The sequence below is a fragment of the Camelus ferus genome, chromosome 26, assembly GCF_009834535.1.
Source record: "Camelus ferus isolate YT-003-E chromosome 26, BCGSAC_Cfer_1.0, whole genome shotgun sequence".
NCBI classification, from domain to species: Eukaryota; Metazoa; Chordata; class Mammalia; order Artiodactyla; family Camelidae; genus Camelus; species Camelus ferus.
The window spans coordinates 25,836,494-25,851,106 of NC_045721.1; the positions used below are offsets into that span (position 1 = coordinate 25,836,494).

General features: G+C 45.4%; 1 protein-coding gene across 1 annotated transcript in view; it reads left to right on the forward strand.

Moving 5' to 3' along the window:
* The window catches only part of CSMD1 (CUB and Sushi multiple domains 1), a 1,664,412-nt gene that overhangs the window by 1,232,898 nt on the left and 416,901 nt on the right, over positions 1 to 14,613 (forward strand). The window contains 1 exon segment of the mRNA XM_032468715.1: positions 2,059 to 2,171. Within this exon segment, the coding sequence (XP_032324606.1) occupies positions 2,059 to 2,171 (113 nt within the window).

The window sequence follows — 14,613 nt, forward strand, 5'->3', positions numbered from 1 at the left end:
CATGTCCATCAGTAAAGGGTGGCAGGAACACACTCTCACGGCTGCCTTTGTGTTACAAGGGCAGCATTGACCAGCTGCCTCAGAGACCGTGTGACTCATAAACCCTGAAATATTTGTCTGGTCCTTTATTGTGGAAGTTTGTCCACTACCACAAAACTGACATTTTTTGTGGATAAGTATTTGGGAGATACGGAGGTGAAAAGGAGATTTGTTTACGGGCATTGCTAATGTTGCTATGCAACTAAAATGTAAGTCCACCTGGCTTTTGAGCTCAGGACCACTGGAAGAGAATGTAATTAAGAAAAAAAAAATTTCAAAGGAACAATAAAATAAACATGGATTTCAGTTATAAAAATTTCAGTAAGTAAATGTAGGTGAGCTGGGTCGGTGTGGCTTTTTGAATCTAGAATTCACTTCTCCCTTGGCCAATGTCAGTACTAGGCAAAGAGGTATGTGACCTGTTTCTAATAGAATTTGTAACATAACCTCACCAGGGGACAAAAAAAAGGTGGGGGAAGGAGCCTTGAAACAAAATATTAGAATGATGAAGTGTTGCTGTGAGTCAGTGGTACCCAACTTCTCCAGTCAGTACTGCATAAATCCAGGCAAATAGGCAGATCTGAGCAGTGTGTTTCCTCTTCCAGGAGATTATTTCAAACAGTGACATAAACACTGTTTCGATTGGTTACAGTCAAGGTCTGAGTTTTAACTTTAAACGGATACTGCACATTTTTAAACCTGAGCGTCGACACTGAGCACCCTGACATCAGCAGGCCTGCCCACACATTTCACTGGCTGGAGCACCTCCTCCCGGTGATGGAGGAGGGACGCGTGCTGCACAGCCAGCCCATGAGTAGCAAATCCCAGGCGTGGAATCCGATTTCCAGCTTAACCAGGCAGGGCAGTGCTCTCCAGCTGGCCGGCACAGGGCCCCACAGGTTTCTGCTCCAAGCTGATTTCTTAAACCTTGACATGCCATCCACACGAATAAGCATCATTTTCAAAACAGATTTATAGCTGAGATGCAAAATCATTACACGAGGCACAACCCTGTGTAAGGAGCATGAACATGTGCTTGGAACATATTCACGTGCATCTAATCATCTCTTTAAACAGCCTAATATAGGTCTTTTCACGTCCAGTTTGCAGACTGGAAAAATGAGGTTCAGAAAGGCTAACCCAATGATACAGTGTCTCCACTAGTACAGGTGGTGCCAACACACAGCTGTACACCTGAGGCGTCCCGACCCAGAGTACCGCCAGCCACCGGCCAGAACAGCACATACCACAGTATCTGTAACCATCAAGAGTCCTGCTACCCGAGAAGGCGTTAATTCTTAGTAAAGACACAACATTTTCAACAGTAGAAAGTAAATGACTTGCTTTTTTCTGACAGCTAGACACCACCTTATAAAGTGGTCTGGATATTTTCAACAGCTTAACCAGAGATTAATTGTGTCTTATTTTTTAAGATTTTTTTTAAAATATACTATTTTACTCGCACATGATTTTATTCCATTTCGGATTTCTTGGACATTTCTCGCCACCAATCTCATAAACACCCGCTTCTTCATTCCAGGCAGGCAAGGCCCAGGTTGTGACCCTGTAGTTGGGAGTCTGGAGACATGGCGTGTTCTCAGTTATTTGAGTCTACTTCAGGTGAACCAGAATTGTGAAGTGTTCAAATAGTGACAGGTAGAATTGTATCATTTTTGTTTCTTTTCCTTTTATAATTCATTATGACTGAGGTCCTGATAAGAAGAAATGAGATCAAAAGACTGCTTATTTAACCATCATTAATAAAGAAAAATCAAAATGTCCGGTATTTGTGAAAGCCTTCGTTCCATCACGGATGCATATAGCATTTGTACGTGGGCAAAGATGAAGTCACCCGGAGCACTTCAGGGCGGCAGTGAAGTAATAAATGATGTCGGTTTTAGGCAGGTCCAAAAAAAAAAACAAAAAAAAACTGTCAGCGCTCAGTCGTAAAGGCGGGTTGGAGATCGGATGTTTGTGCAGCTGGTTTACAAGGGAGATGTTTTCCATTCTCTCTTCCAGGCTGACCGGCATGAACCTCCCTTCGCCTGTTATCAGTAGCAAGAACTGGTTACGACTCCATTTCACATCCGACAGTAACCATCGACGGAAAGGATTTAACGCTCAGTTTCAAGGTAAGACAGCTCCATTTTATAAGAAAAAAAAATAGCAGAAGCGATTCTGGTCCTTTCCAACCCGGAAATTTTAGGATTCTCTTTCTAAAGATGGAACAAGAGTTAGTAAGCTTGAAAATGCCTTCTATCTCTTATGTGAACTCAACTTTGGAACAACTAGCAACTTCTTAGTAAAGCTTTATTAATTATTGTGATGATATGCAGTATGCTTTTTGTTTGTTTGTTTTTCTGGAATTATTGCTAAGTTTTAATCAATAAATTAATAAATACATATCATGTTAATTTTAATCACGATACACCTGAGCAGTAAACATCCAGTGTTCTAGTTCCTTTATTTGCTCACTAAGAATGGCAGGGCATGCAGACTGCACGGAAGTGCACGCATGCATCATATCACTTTTAGTCCTAAAATGTATTCACATTGCATAAATGCAACCGCCTGATCCCGTGATTCACACATCAGGGAACCTCAAGATAAAAGCCCCAGATTGTGTGTCGCTGGGTGAAGTGGAGGGTCTGAGGTCAACAGCACGAAGGGGGAATTCTGAAACTCTCTCTCTGTATCTAATGCTAATGTTTACACCTGCATAGGACTGTATCATTTCCCACGTATTTCTAATCATCAGTAATCCTTGTCAATACAACAAGAGGTCAGTGGAAACAATTCCACTTGCATCTGCAATGAAACTAGCATGGCACAGTCAGAAAGCTCGATGCTTCCCCGGGCACACTTCTCAGGGGAACGTCAGTTCAATTAAGGCAGAGTTCCCTGAACACTTGCCACATGCAAGCCAGGACCCCCAAATGAGGAAATTACAACAACCCCCACGCTCCAGAAACTAGCAGGTCAGGAAGACAGTGTGTAAACAGCTCCTGTGAAGGACCGAACACAAAGCAGACTCGTGGGAACCACCGAGGGAGCTTTTAGTGATGCTCCAACAAGCGGCTCTGAAAGTCTCCCACCTGAAACCCATTTTAAGATCCATAATGTCTTCATTGTGCCCTTTTGGGCAAGAAGTAAAAAAAAATCATAGTAGTTTGCAGGGAATTAAATGCAGGACGCTGAGGAAGGCACATGACGTGAGTTTTATTTGCCACCAGGGTCCCTAGGGCACATGAACCCTCAGAGAACCTGCCTGACTTGGAGTCCAGGGGCAATTCTGTCTCCCAAAAATGCATTTCATCCATAAGTAGCACTATCCATCTGTCTGCTTCTCCTGATGCCTCCAGAAAGTTCTCACTTTGTTGCCTTTGACTGAACATATACTTCCCTGAAGTTTGATAGGGGTCATGATGACTTGTTATCACTGAAATCAGAAACACATACCATGTTCCCTAAATATTTACTTTAGCTTCTCAGAACTCAGGATTCTTGCAAAGTGCCAACTCCAGTCCTTTTAATAACTGACCGGAGATGCCCATCTGTGTGCTGAGGCTGCTGACTCGTGGCCTCTGCTTTTTCAGTAGGACTTGCTGTTAGCCAGCAGCCTCTGTGCCGGTGTGTCTCCCTCTCTTGGTCTATAAAGCGGAAGTGATAGTAGCTGCCTTCCCGCATCACTGTGGCTAGCCCATAAAATGACAAGAAAGCGTGGAAGGGCTTTGTACGCAGCACTGAAACGTCAGGGCATCCGTCATCCGTCAGCACCCCTTCCTCGAGCTCAGCATCGTCCTAACCCAAATGAACTCAAAACACTTGGAGCTTTAAAGTTTTAAGAGCTACTCAGACACGTCAAAAACGAGCAGACTATCCTCTCACACTGTCGGCAGAAATCTGAACTGGTGCAGCCTCTTTGGACAACAGTTTTATGGTGAAGCTGGACCCTAGCCTTCTCTGGAGCCCAGCAGTTCCACTCCGGGGACTGCCCAGCAGAAATGAGGACAGTGTGCAGCCAGACACAGGCAGGGAGACCGCGCACCGAAGCTGCATCCGTGATCGCCCGTCACGGGAAGTAACCCAAGTGTCCCGCCGCAGCAGAGCGTGCTAAGAGACCGTGTATACGCCTTCCCGGCTAAGGCTGCTGGCGGCCCTCAGTTAGCTCCAGGGCCCTGGGCGCCTGAGGAAGAAGGGCTGCCTGTGGAACGCAGATCACAGGCGCAGGGACGCCCCAGGTCGTCATATTCAACGAAGAGGAAAAGATATTGCTGAGATGCACAAATTTGCCCTAAAGGGATGAAATGCCCTTCATTCCAAGGCTCAGCCACAATCACACTTAAAGCATTAGGATATGTGCCCATCAGACGTGTATGTGTGTGTCTCTGTGTGTGTGTGTCTGTATGTGTGTGTGTGTGTATGTTTGGTGGTGATGATGGTAGAAACTTGGCAAAGGCAGGGACCTAGTGTCAAACAAAGGCCGCCCACCTTCCTCGGAGCCCAGCAGACCAGCAGGTGTGGACAGTGATGGGAGCCTGATGACAGGGACCCCGGGCCCAGTAAGCGGTGGCCTGATGGTACCCCGGCTTCCTCTGGAGAACGCACAAGGGAGCTCATGTTAATTAGCACTTTGATCAGACACCATTAGCCAGCCCACTGTGCGCCCATAACGCCTCTGTCTGCAGTCGCGACAATAAAGGGAACTCCTGTCTCTCATGGAGCTGACGTCCCAGAGAGGGAGAGAGACAGTCATTAAACAGGTCAAGAGGACCATGACGGTGGGGAAGCGGGAAACGTTAGCTGGTGTTGTCAAGAAAGGCCCTTCAGAGGGAACATTTGAACTGAGACCGCGATGGCTTGTGAGGGCCAGGTAAAGGGCAAAGAGGGCCCTGGAGGCAGCGAGTGCCAAGCGCCTGAGGGAGGAGACACCTGGGAGAAAAACAGAGGATGCTGACGGTGAGAGTCCCCGGAGGGGCACCAGGGGACTGTCCCCTGGGGACTGAAGAAGAGGTCCGCGGGGGCAGATCGGATTTATTTTATGTACAAGGCAAGGCAAGGAATGTTTGGAAAGCGAGAGTGAAGTTATGTGACTTGAACCCATAGCTTGAGCTGGTCCGTCGAGAATGCCAGACTGTGAACTGGCGTGCTGTCCCCTCCTTACACCTGAGTAAGTGACCCTGGGGCTCTCAGCCTTCTCTCTCATCCTGGTTCATGGGCTCCACCCTGAGACACGGGTCATGCCATGAGGGGAAATGGTGCTTTCTGGTCCGCGAGGTCGAGGGCACTACTGAGCTCAGGGGACCCGCTGGGGCGGCACCCCCAGTGGTCACAACCTGCAGGGCTATTGTCTTGGCCCAAGTGGCAGGCACCCCAGCTGCTCCCCTCTGTCCAAAATCCACACCTACTGTACCACGTTGTCTTGGGCTGACAGTACAGGATGTTTCAGACCCGCCCACTTACCTTTGTAAAAGCGGGGAAGGCAGGTGCGATTGTGCGTGTGTGATCAACACGCTCAGAAACCATAAAGGTGAAAACCCCTCCTGAACGGGACAGGACGGAGAGAGTCTGCTTAGATTTCAGCAGGGATTGTTTCTGGCCAGACACTGGGAGCAATTTCTCACTAATGTTCAAACAAGACACATTTCTTAAGGAAAGTAGGAAAAGTATCTCAAATTATTCATTAGAGATGTTAATAGGAGTCTCACCTGGAGGCAGCCTAATGGAGTAAATGAACTTTTGAGTTCGTTCCAGACTTTTGGTGGAAGTCAAATACATTCGCATGTATTGATTTATTTAAAAGTTGTGTTTGAAATATTAATGCACAATAAATCTTAGCCATTCTACATAAAACCACTTAAACTAAAGCCTTCCTTTCTCCCAACTCTTAAATGTGACTCACACTGGGGAACCGGATGCCAACAATGTTACTCAGTAAATCACAGCTATTTAGAATAGATTAACATGTGGCGACTGCAGGTAGATGTTCGGTTCTTACGCTTGGGCAACAGAAAGGCTTACGAGGGTTATTATTCCCTTGGCAAATTGTCTTTCTACAATTTTTATTTATGTGACATTAAGGCGGAAATTATTCTGGCTTTTGGTTTATCAGCCCCTAAATGTACTCATTTTTCATGCTTTTTCTCTCTTGCTGACAGTTTAATCAGTCCAGTCTGCAGACAGTGTTTAGTGTTTACTGGCTAAGAGTGCATGCCCACCTCTCGTAGGTACCCTGCGCTTTGGAAATTAAAGCATCATGGTGTACTCTGCACAAGTCATGACGCTGTTAGCATTTCTATGGGGAACGATGTGGTCTCAGTGTGGCGTTACCTCCCCCCAACCCTGCCCTGCTGCAGCCCCGCACCCTCACCCCGCTGCAGCTGCGAGGTCGGGGAGCTGGTGTAGTTACCACTCACCCGAAATAGTTACCACTCAGAGCTGCAGGGACATCAACGCTCCATCAGGACTGTGTGGAAGCCAGGAAGCTTCAAAACCCACGAGCCACGCTGCTTGTTCTCTAATCACCTGGGTCAGGCGACTCAGGATGAACCTGGGGAGGGAGCCTGCTCATCCCAGGGGCCGCCTCGTTTAGCCAGAGCTCCCTGCTGCTTCGGGAGAGGGCAATCCAGATGCCTCCAAGTCCAAATGCAACACTTAACATGGATCCCGGTGTGAGTTTAACATGGGTTTTGAAGCAATGTGGAGCAGAAGTTTATTTCTGGGCACGTGGGGAATCTGGTTCCCTCAGACTGCTTCAGAGTGTTTCACGTTTGCACGCAGTCACTCATTTGGAAGCCCTTTCATGCCACAATTTCCAAGAAGGGTCTCAGCGGGCTCCTTCCTTCTGGTCAGCTCCGTCTGAGAGGTGGTTTCTGAAGGCGCACAGCGTTTCACCCAGCTTCTCCATGTATTTGACCATTGTGGTCTAGGTCCGGGGAAGTCAACTTTCGACCATGATATTGTGTACAGTTTACTGATCCAAGAAATATAACAGAGACAGAATAGAGTTGCAAGTATTTTTCTGTAGATAATTTGATATTTGCCTTGAGACCAATAGGGCCTTAGCTTTGTCCAGACCTGTGATGAGCATTCACTGAGCAGAGCATCAATTTCTCTAGAGCTGTGCAGCAAAATAAACACAAATGTCCTTCTTTCTGGAGAAATTTACACCACGCATCTAGAATCCTCACATTAGTGTGTTTGCAAGTCATAGATTCTTCACTTCTTAGCCCAGGGGTAACTCTTTGGCTGTGCTTTTTCTGGGGGGCACTCCACAAAGTTTGAGACTACCTCGTTAAGTCCTCTCCTGTCATAAAGCTCCTTACACTTCATAAACTTCAGTCCAAATCTGGTCACGCCGCGTCCCTGCGTAGAAGTCCCTGCAGCCTCGTCATGCACAACTTGCAGGGCGGACACCACAGTCCTGTCTCCCCGTCAGGGTCATCTTCTCACCCACGTTCCAGACCGACATGCTCCTGACATGGACACACCTACTGTGGCTTGGCCCATTGTCCTCTTGCCCCTCCCTCGCCCTGTCACCCCCGCCACCTGCAGCAGCATCTTCCTTTATTCTATTCTTCCTCCTTGAAGAAACCCTCCCTGGCTTCCCTGGCCAGCATCAGTCATGGATTCCTCTCTACCTGCAGAACCCCTGTGTCTTCCTTTGGACTGTTTCCTCTTTATTGAGGCATAATTGACACGGAAAACTGTAAATATTAGAAATATGGTCCCTGAGGATTTGATATACGTAACAGTGTGAACGAATTCTCAGCATCAAGTTAGTAAACATATCCATCACCTCACATATTTACCTTTTTTTTTTTCTTGGTGAGAACATTTACGTCCTACTCTCTGCAAATTTCAGTTATACATAATAAACTACGTTTGTTAATTCAACCTTTAGTACAAAGGTATGACACTTGGTCTTTTTCTCAAAGCATTTTTGAGAATGTTCTCTTCTTAGTTTGAAGTAATTTTCTCTTTTGAGTTTGAAGTAATTTTTCGGCAATTCCAAACAATGAGACCAAAGTTTAGAAAATGTGGTGTGTTACTTAATGCCAGTGTTAACTTTAAACCTGTATTAACTGCTGCCTCAGACTTAAATATGTACGGTATTTAGGTGATGACAGGCACTAAAATCTAATTTAGCTTGGTAACTAGAACATGATATAGACTCAGAAAATCCTTACCTGTCATATGTTTATTCCCATTTAATTATATCGCCCTGAGATTTATCAAGCACCTACTGTTAACAAGGCATTGCAGCAGATACTATGAGAGGCTATAAAGAAGGGGTTTCTATTGCCTGAAGGACCTTAGGAGCCAGCGGGGAAGACGGCCCTACTTCTGCTCTGTGATTCTTGTATATTTTTTATCTGCCTTGTGGGATTGTTAGAGCTGATCTTGGAATTGGATGAGGATGGATTCAAATTTGAAATATCTACCTTGCCATTTTCTCTGTTTAAGAAAATAGTCATTAATACCTACCTTTGTCTTTACTTTTGTTTCTCTTTTTTCCCTTTTGGATTAGATGTAATTACGTAAAAACAGGCAGCACCTGATAGGAGAGTAACACAAGGTAGCTATTATTTTTTCAATGTTGTGTCAACTAATAAATAATACATATTTTAAAGAATATATGAATTACATGATATTTTAAGAATATATAAATCATGTGCCACAGGCATATTGTATGCACTGGATATGGAAAAATGATTAATATCTGAGTCTCTCTGCCTTCAGGAGTTCGTAATTTAATTAGCAGCTCTCAGTATAAATTTGAGTCAGATTCCCCACTGAAAATGTAATCTCTCCAGGGAGAGAGTCCATGCATATTAGATTTCACAAGCATGTTTATGACGTCATGTTTGCCTGAAATCCGAGAGGTTACAAATGGATTTCGGGTTCAGAATTCTGTCCAGTCATAGAAAATACACAGCTAGAACCACCGCATCTAGTTAATGGTGGGCTATGGAAGACTCACTTTGTAGAAGGAAAACACACAGAGAGGTATCAAGACAGGTCAAGAGGCGGACAGACAGACAGACTGGAGTTTTGACAGGTGAACAGAAGTAGAGGAGGCAGAAGTGTGAAGTGGACAAGAATGTTCTGTGGAGGAGTATGGCGCTGCGAAGGTGGGGGAGAGCCCAGCCTAAAAGGTCAACTTGAGGAGTTAAAAAAAATCACGTGTGCGTGGACAAAGGTGAGTTAGGTTTGACATCTGTGGGAGATAATGATGGAGGCATGCTTTGGCTGGACCGTGACCGGCATTATGGAGAACCTGGCTGCTGCCTTCGGGCAGCAGGAGCTTGCTGAAGGACCCCTGAGCAGGGAGTGCCCTGTGAGGCAGGGTGGTGGAGGCCGGGGAGGTTGGGGAGATCAGCATGTTGCTGTTACGTGTAAATTCAACCACAGCAGGCACGTTGTTCTTTCTAAATCTGACTGTCCATTCAGAGAAGAGAAAGTTGGCGTATTGTTCATTTCCCAGTTAGGAGTTTAGAAAGTTCTTATTTTTTTTATTATGCCAGGGGCGATCCGTCTGCACTGTTTGATGGCACTGAACAATTCAGGTTTTAACAAATAGTTAACCGGGAAGTCAAACAATCCGTATCATACATGTGCGGGAATAAGTCTGCCTACTGAAAACTCTAAAGCAAACGGAAATCAGATCACGTTTTGCTTGCTGAGGCACAGGATACAATAGCTACCACATCGGTGGTGAGATGTGTGCAGTGCAGGGATTAACTAGCATGTCTGGTGTAGACAACCCAGCCATAGAAACCCTCTTGTGATACCATTCACCCTTCTTGTCTCCCACCGTAAAACCTCCGGGAAGGAGGCCCACAGACCTTCCTAAACCCCTGGTGTCCTACACTGCCACCCGCGCTCCCTGAGCCCCCAAACCCTAGCTTATTCGCACACGGCTTCTCCCTCTTGTCATTTCCACCTTTTCCTCCCCATCCGCACGTGAAGACCTTGAATGAGGTTCTGCCCTCAGCCTCCCCTGTGCCCCCTACACTGAGCAGTTACCTCCCACCGTGGCCTTGCTAAGCTGATGCTCAAGTTGGAACGTGGTAACCGTTTCCTCCTTTGTGCATTCAGTACCCTTGCAGATGGCCGTGCTTACGTTGCCCCTCTTCCCCGTTACACGTCACGGAATCTACATCCTGATTCCCCAGACTTGTCTCTGCACCATCGCCTCAAATCTCAGGACCTCAGTTCCAACTACTGCTTCTGTCTTTACTGTATCATTTCCCCCCTTTTCTCCATCTGTAAATCATACTTACCCTTCTCTGAGCACTCCACAGAAGCCTCCCACTTCTGAGAGCTCTTGTGAAATCTGCTTGTTTTTTCTTAACTAGTATTGCCTTTTATCACTAGTTAGTCTTTAAATTTGCACTGTCCAATACGGTAGCTACTGACCACACATGACCACTGAGCCCTTAAAACATGGCTGGTTCAAACACGGAAGAGCCATCAGTATAAAATGCATCAGATTTCAAAGGCAATATGGGAAAAAATGACTGCATGATGTTACATGTTGAAAAGATAATGTCCTTTTATCATTTTAAATATTTAAAGCTTTTTTCATGTGTTTATCGGAACATTTTAAATTGCACATGTGGTCACATCTGTGGCCCACATTTTATTTTATTGGACAGCTCCGGTGTACATCATTTTAGCTTCACGCAAGATTGGGAGTGCCTTTCAACAGGACCAGATGAAACAATTTCTGGGATATTAGGTGGAATCTCACAGTATCTGTCAAGGTGTCTGCCCCGCCAATGGATAACATCTGATATCCTCGTACTAAGGCCTTCGTCTTGGTTTGAAACGTTGGTTTATAAAGCAAAAATCTCTGAGAGGTCAAACTATATGCTTTATTACCATTTATTCTTCAACCTGAGTGAGTTTTTTCAGCTCCTTCCTTGGAAGGGAACAAAAGATAGGGATTATATGAAATATCGCAGTGACTGAGAGAGAAGGAATTATACTATGAAAGAGAAAAGAGAAGGAATAAAAGAAAAAAATTTAAATAGAAAAAAGAGTAAACAAGTATGAATGGTTTTTTGTTTGTTGTAATTCACGAGATTGCCCTGGACCAGCGTTTGACATCCTGATCAAAGCCAGAGGTCTCTATGCGACTCAGCAGACTGGGGAAAACCACCTCGTCCTCAGTTCCTGTCCTCAGTGTCCATGACAGTGACCAGCAAGAGGCCTCAGAAGTCACAGTGGTGATGCCCTCAGTGTGAAGGGAGCTAAACTGCCTGGTCTCCCCACAAATTAAATCCTGACTGCCTAGGAGGTGATCGCATGATTATTCGCTTTATCAGAATAACTGACTTGTTTTTTTAAATCCCTGTGTAAATTTTTCTCAGAAAACCCCACTTGGATTGCAGTTTTCTTAACTGACAACAACTCTCACCACCTGGATGTGAAGTAAGCGCTCTACTGAAATCATTGAAATTACTATTTAAGACTTTTGAAAGAGCAGTGACTGTGGAGAATTCAAATAATACAAAATTTAAATTCAGTGAAATTAATACCTTTGTTGCATTTCACAAAAGGAGCATTTTGCAAGTGGTTCTATCTTTTTTGCAAATTCCTTTGTATTTCATTAATTCATTCAATGACACCTGAAGAGTCCAAGAGGATTTTAATTACAGGTGTACTGCAGATAGAAGAGGGTTCTGGCATTCACTGTTCTCCAGTTTTTAGAGAAAATGCCATTATTGTTTAAAGATTTCAGTCAGCATTGTACATTTCCTAAGGTTCATCAACTTACCTGTTTCTCTGAAGTGCCATTAGTGTAAAATGTCTACGTTACTTATTGCTAAAAAAACTGAAAAAAAATTATATCCCTTGATCTCAAATGGTTATGAAATCTATTGCTTATGTCTTGATCAGTGTGGATCAATAACTTAGTCTTAATAATATTCATTGAAACCTGCAGTCAGTCCTTTCAGGATCCCTTTTTCAACTCTTTCATATGATTTGCAGTTTTCTTTCCCTAGGAAATTCTACTAAGCAAAGTCTTTTCTTATGAAATAAAGTTGTAGCTCAGATGATTCTTTAGGGGTTACTCTTGGGCTTTATTCGTTAGCTAACCTCAATCTGATCAGTACTAGACGGGCAGCTTATAGTTTTACACGTTCGTATAAATTTTCTTAGCAGCAAGTATTTCAAGGAATGAGTAGATGTGGGCTTCTGAGCGTTTTGACTAGTTACGAGTTTAAATGACAGGTATCAAAAATTAAAAAAAAAAAAACCTCATCGCACGTTCATAAAAATCTCACCCTTTCTGGCTATGTTAAGGAACCCACACTATCTTCTTGGTTCCTCTAGAAATTGAGTCATGTTTTATAGACGATGAACAGGAAGTTTATTCATAGCCAATTTAAAGTCATGCTCAAAACAGATTAGCTTAAAAAACAGCTCCAGGAAAACACATCTGTAATAAATGCTATTTCAAATAACTTCAGTAAAAACACTTCTATGCCACAAAGCCAAAGCTTTCCTCCTATTCCGTTAGTGAGCCTCACACTTTATCACACCGAGTCCAAGATGAACACATTTTCACATTTTAGTGTCTCCAAAAGGAGCACCATTTACTTAGGAGTATTTTGTCTTGGCGCTTTCTTAGGGGTCTAAGAGACAATTCTGCGTCCTAAGGTCGCTGGTGTCTTAGATTTGAAGTACTCTACCCGTTGATCTGATTTGAGGCACTTCTCATTTCTCAGATTTTAAGGCTCAGTCTTTACATCACATTGTCTCCTTTCCTGCCCACCATTCCATCCCAGGGCCCCTGTTCACATGCAGAGTCTAGAACTTTCTCCTACTTCTGCACGAGCCTTTCCTGAGGTGAAGAGCAAAGACAACAGGCAGAAAGGGAAAGAATAACTTATTGGGGTCTTGGGGGAGTTAAAACTTGTACTAATTAAATTTGTAAAAATAACATAAAAAAGATCTCATCTAAAGTTAATATTACACCATACGGTCCAACCTCACAGTGCAGGAGTCTAACATTCATAGATGTAACTATGGGCTGCAAATAATCAGCAAACACGTTCACTCTGAAGGACTTAAACAATGCTAACTGACAGAAAGCTGAGCATTCACAGACTGAATCTGCATTTCTAAAGGCAACCTGAGAAGGTGGCCACAATGACTTTAGAAAGATAAGGGCTCAGGAATGTCTAGAGTACTGGTGAGGGAAACGGGAGGACATCCTTATGAATCCAACACAGGCCCGATACTTTACGAGTATTCGTGTAAAACTGAAAACTGAAAAGCCTGGTTACCAGGAGACCCCAGCCCCCCACAACAACAGTCAGATGCTACCTGTGAACAGAAGTCTCTCTGGGAGAGTCTGGAGAAGCGGCAGCAGCACAGCGGAGCAAAGCCCCTGAGAAGCCCAGGGTCACGGGAGGGGACATTCCCTGGGCTGCACCGCCCACCCCCAGCCAGAAGCTCCAGGTCAGGAAGCACCTCCTGCCCAGAAGGCTCCTGGAAGACAAAGGAGTGCAAGAGAGCCACCCCTTCCCCAGCCTTTCAAAGAACCTAACAAAGGAGCAACGTTAGCCCCACTGACCCGAGGAATCCAACAGCCAGCAGGTGCACCGTGACCCTTGTAGCATTTGCCTCTAAGGGCCCCGGAGATTTTCTTCTTTGCGGACTCCAGCTGAGTCCCAACCTCTCTGCCCCATTGCTGGGACCCGATCAGTGCTGCCATGTGCATCCCAGCCCCGTCACCCGGTGCAATGAGAGTATGCCTGCTGCTGGTCCTGGCCACTGGTGTCAGCTGTCATCACCACACGTGTCCGCTGTCGGCTCCCCCAACCAAGCCCACACCTGCAGGCAGCCCCTGCCATCAGGGTGCGTACATCACCAGTCACCGTGCACACCTGCCTCCAACTCTTATGCTGGCCCCAGAGGTGCCATGGAGGACCCCATGGCTGTCACAGCCACCTCGGAAGTCTTGACAAAAGTCTCACTGAGGACTGCAGGGTCAGCGACGTCACAGACCATAGCTGTGCGAGCAGAGCCCACCCCACACACCTGAAGCCGCAGCACCCCCATGCCTGGTACCCTGCGCCTCTGGACCCAGTCACAGCACGCCCCGGCAGGGCCCTCCGCAGCAGGGGAAGCCAGTCCATCCAGTCTGGAAGAGGGGGCACCTTCAAATGTGCAGGCACCTCTGCAAGGTTACAGGGCTCACAGTCAGGGAAATGTGCCACCACAGAAGGAACCCATCAGAAATCTAGCAAATGGACCCCATGGGATGGAGACCCAGGAAGTGACTGAGAAGTTCAACAAAGAGACACGAAACATAAAAAAAAGAATCAAACAGAAATTTTGGAGCTGAAGAATACACTACAGAAGTCCTGAAGCTCTTGCCACCGAGGGCCGCAGGGTCGGCCACATCACAGACCATAGCTGTTAGAGCAGAGCCCCCCACAACAACAACTATTGGGGGGGATGGAGGTATTAATTAGCTTGATTGTGGTCATCATTTCACACTGAATACACATATCAAACACATGCAGTTTTTATCTATCATCACACCTTAGTAAA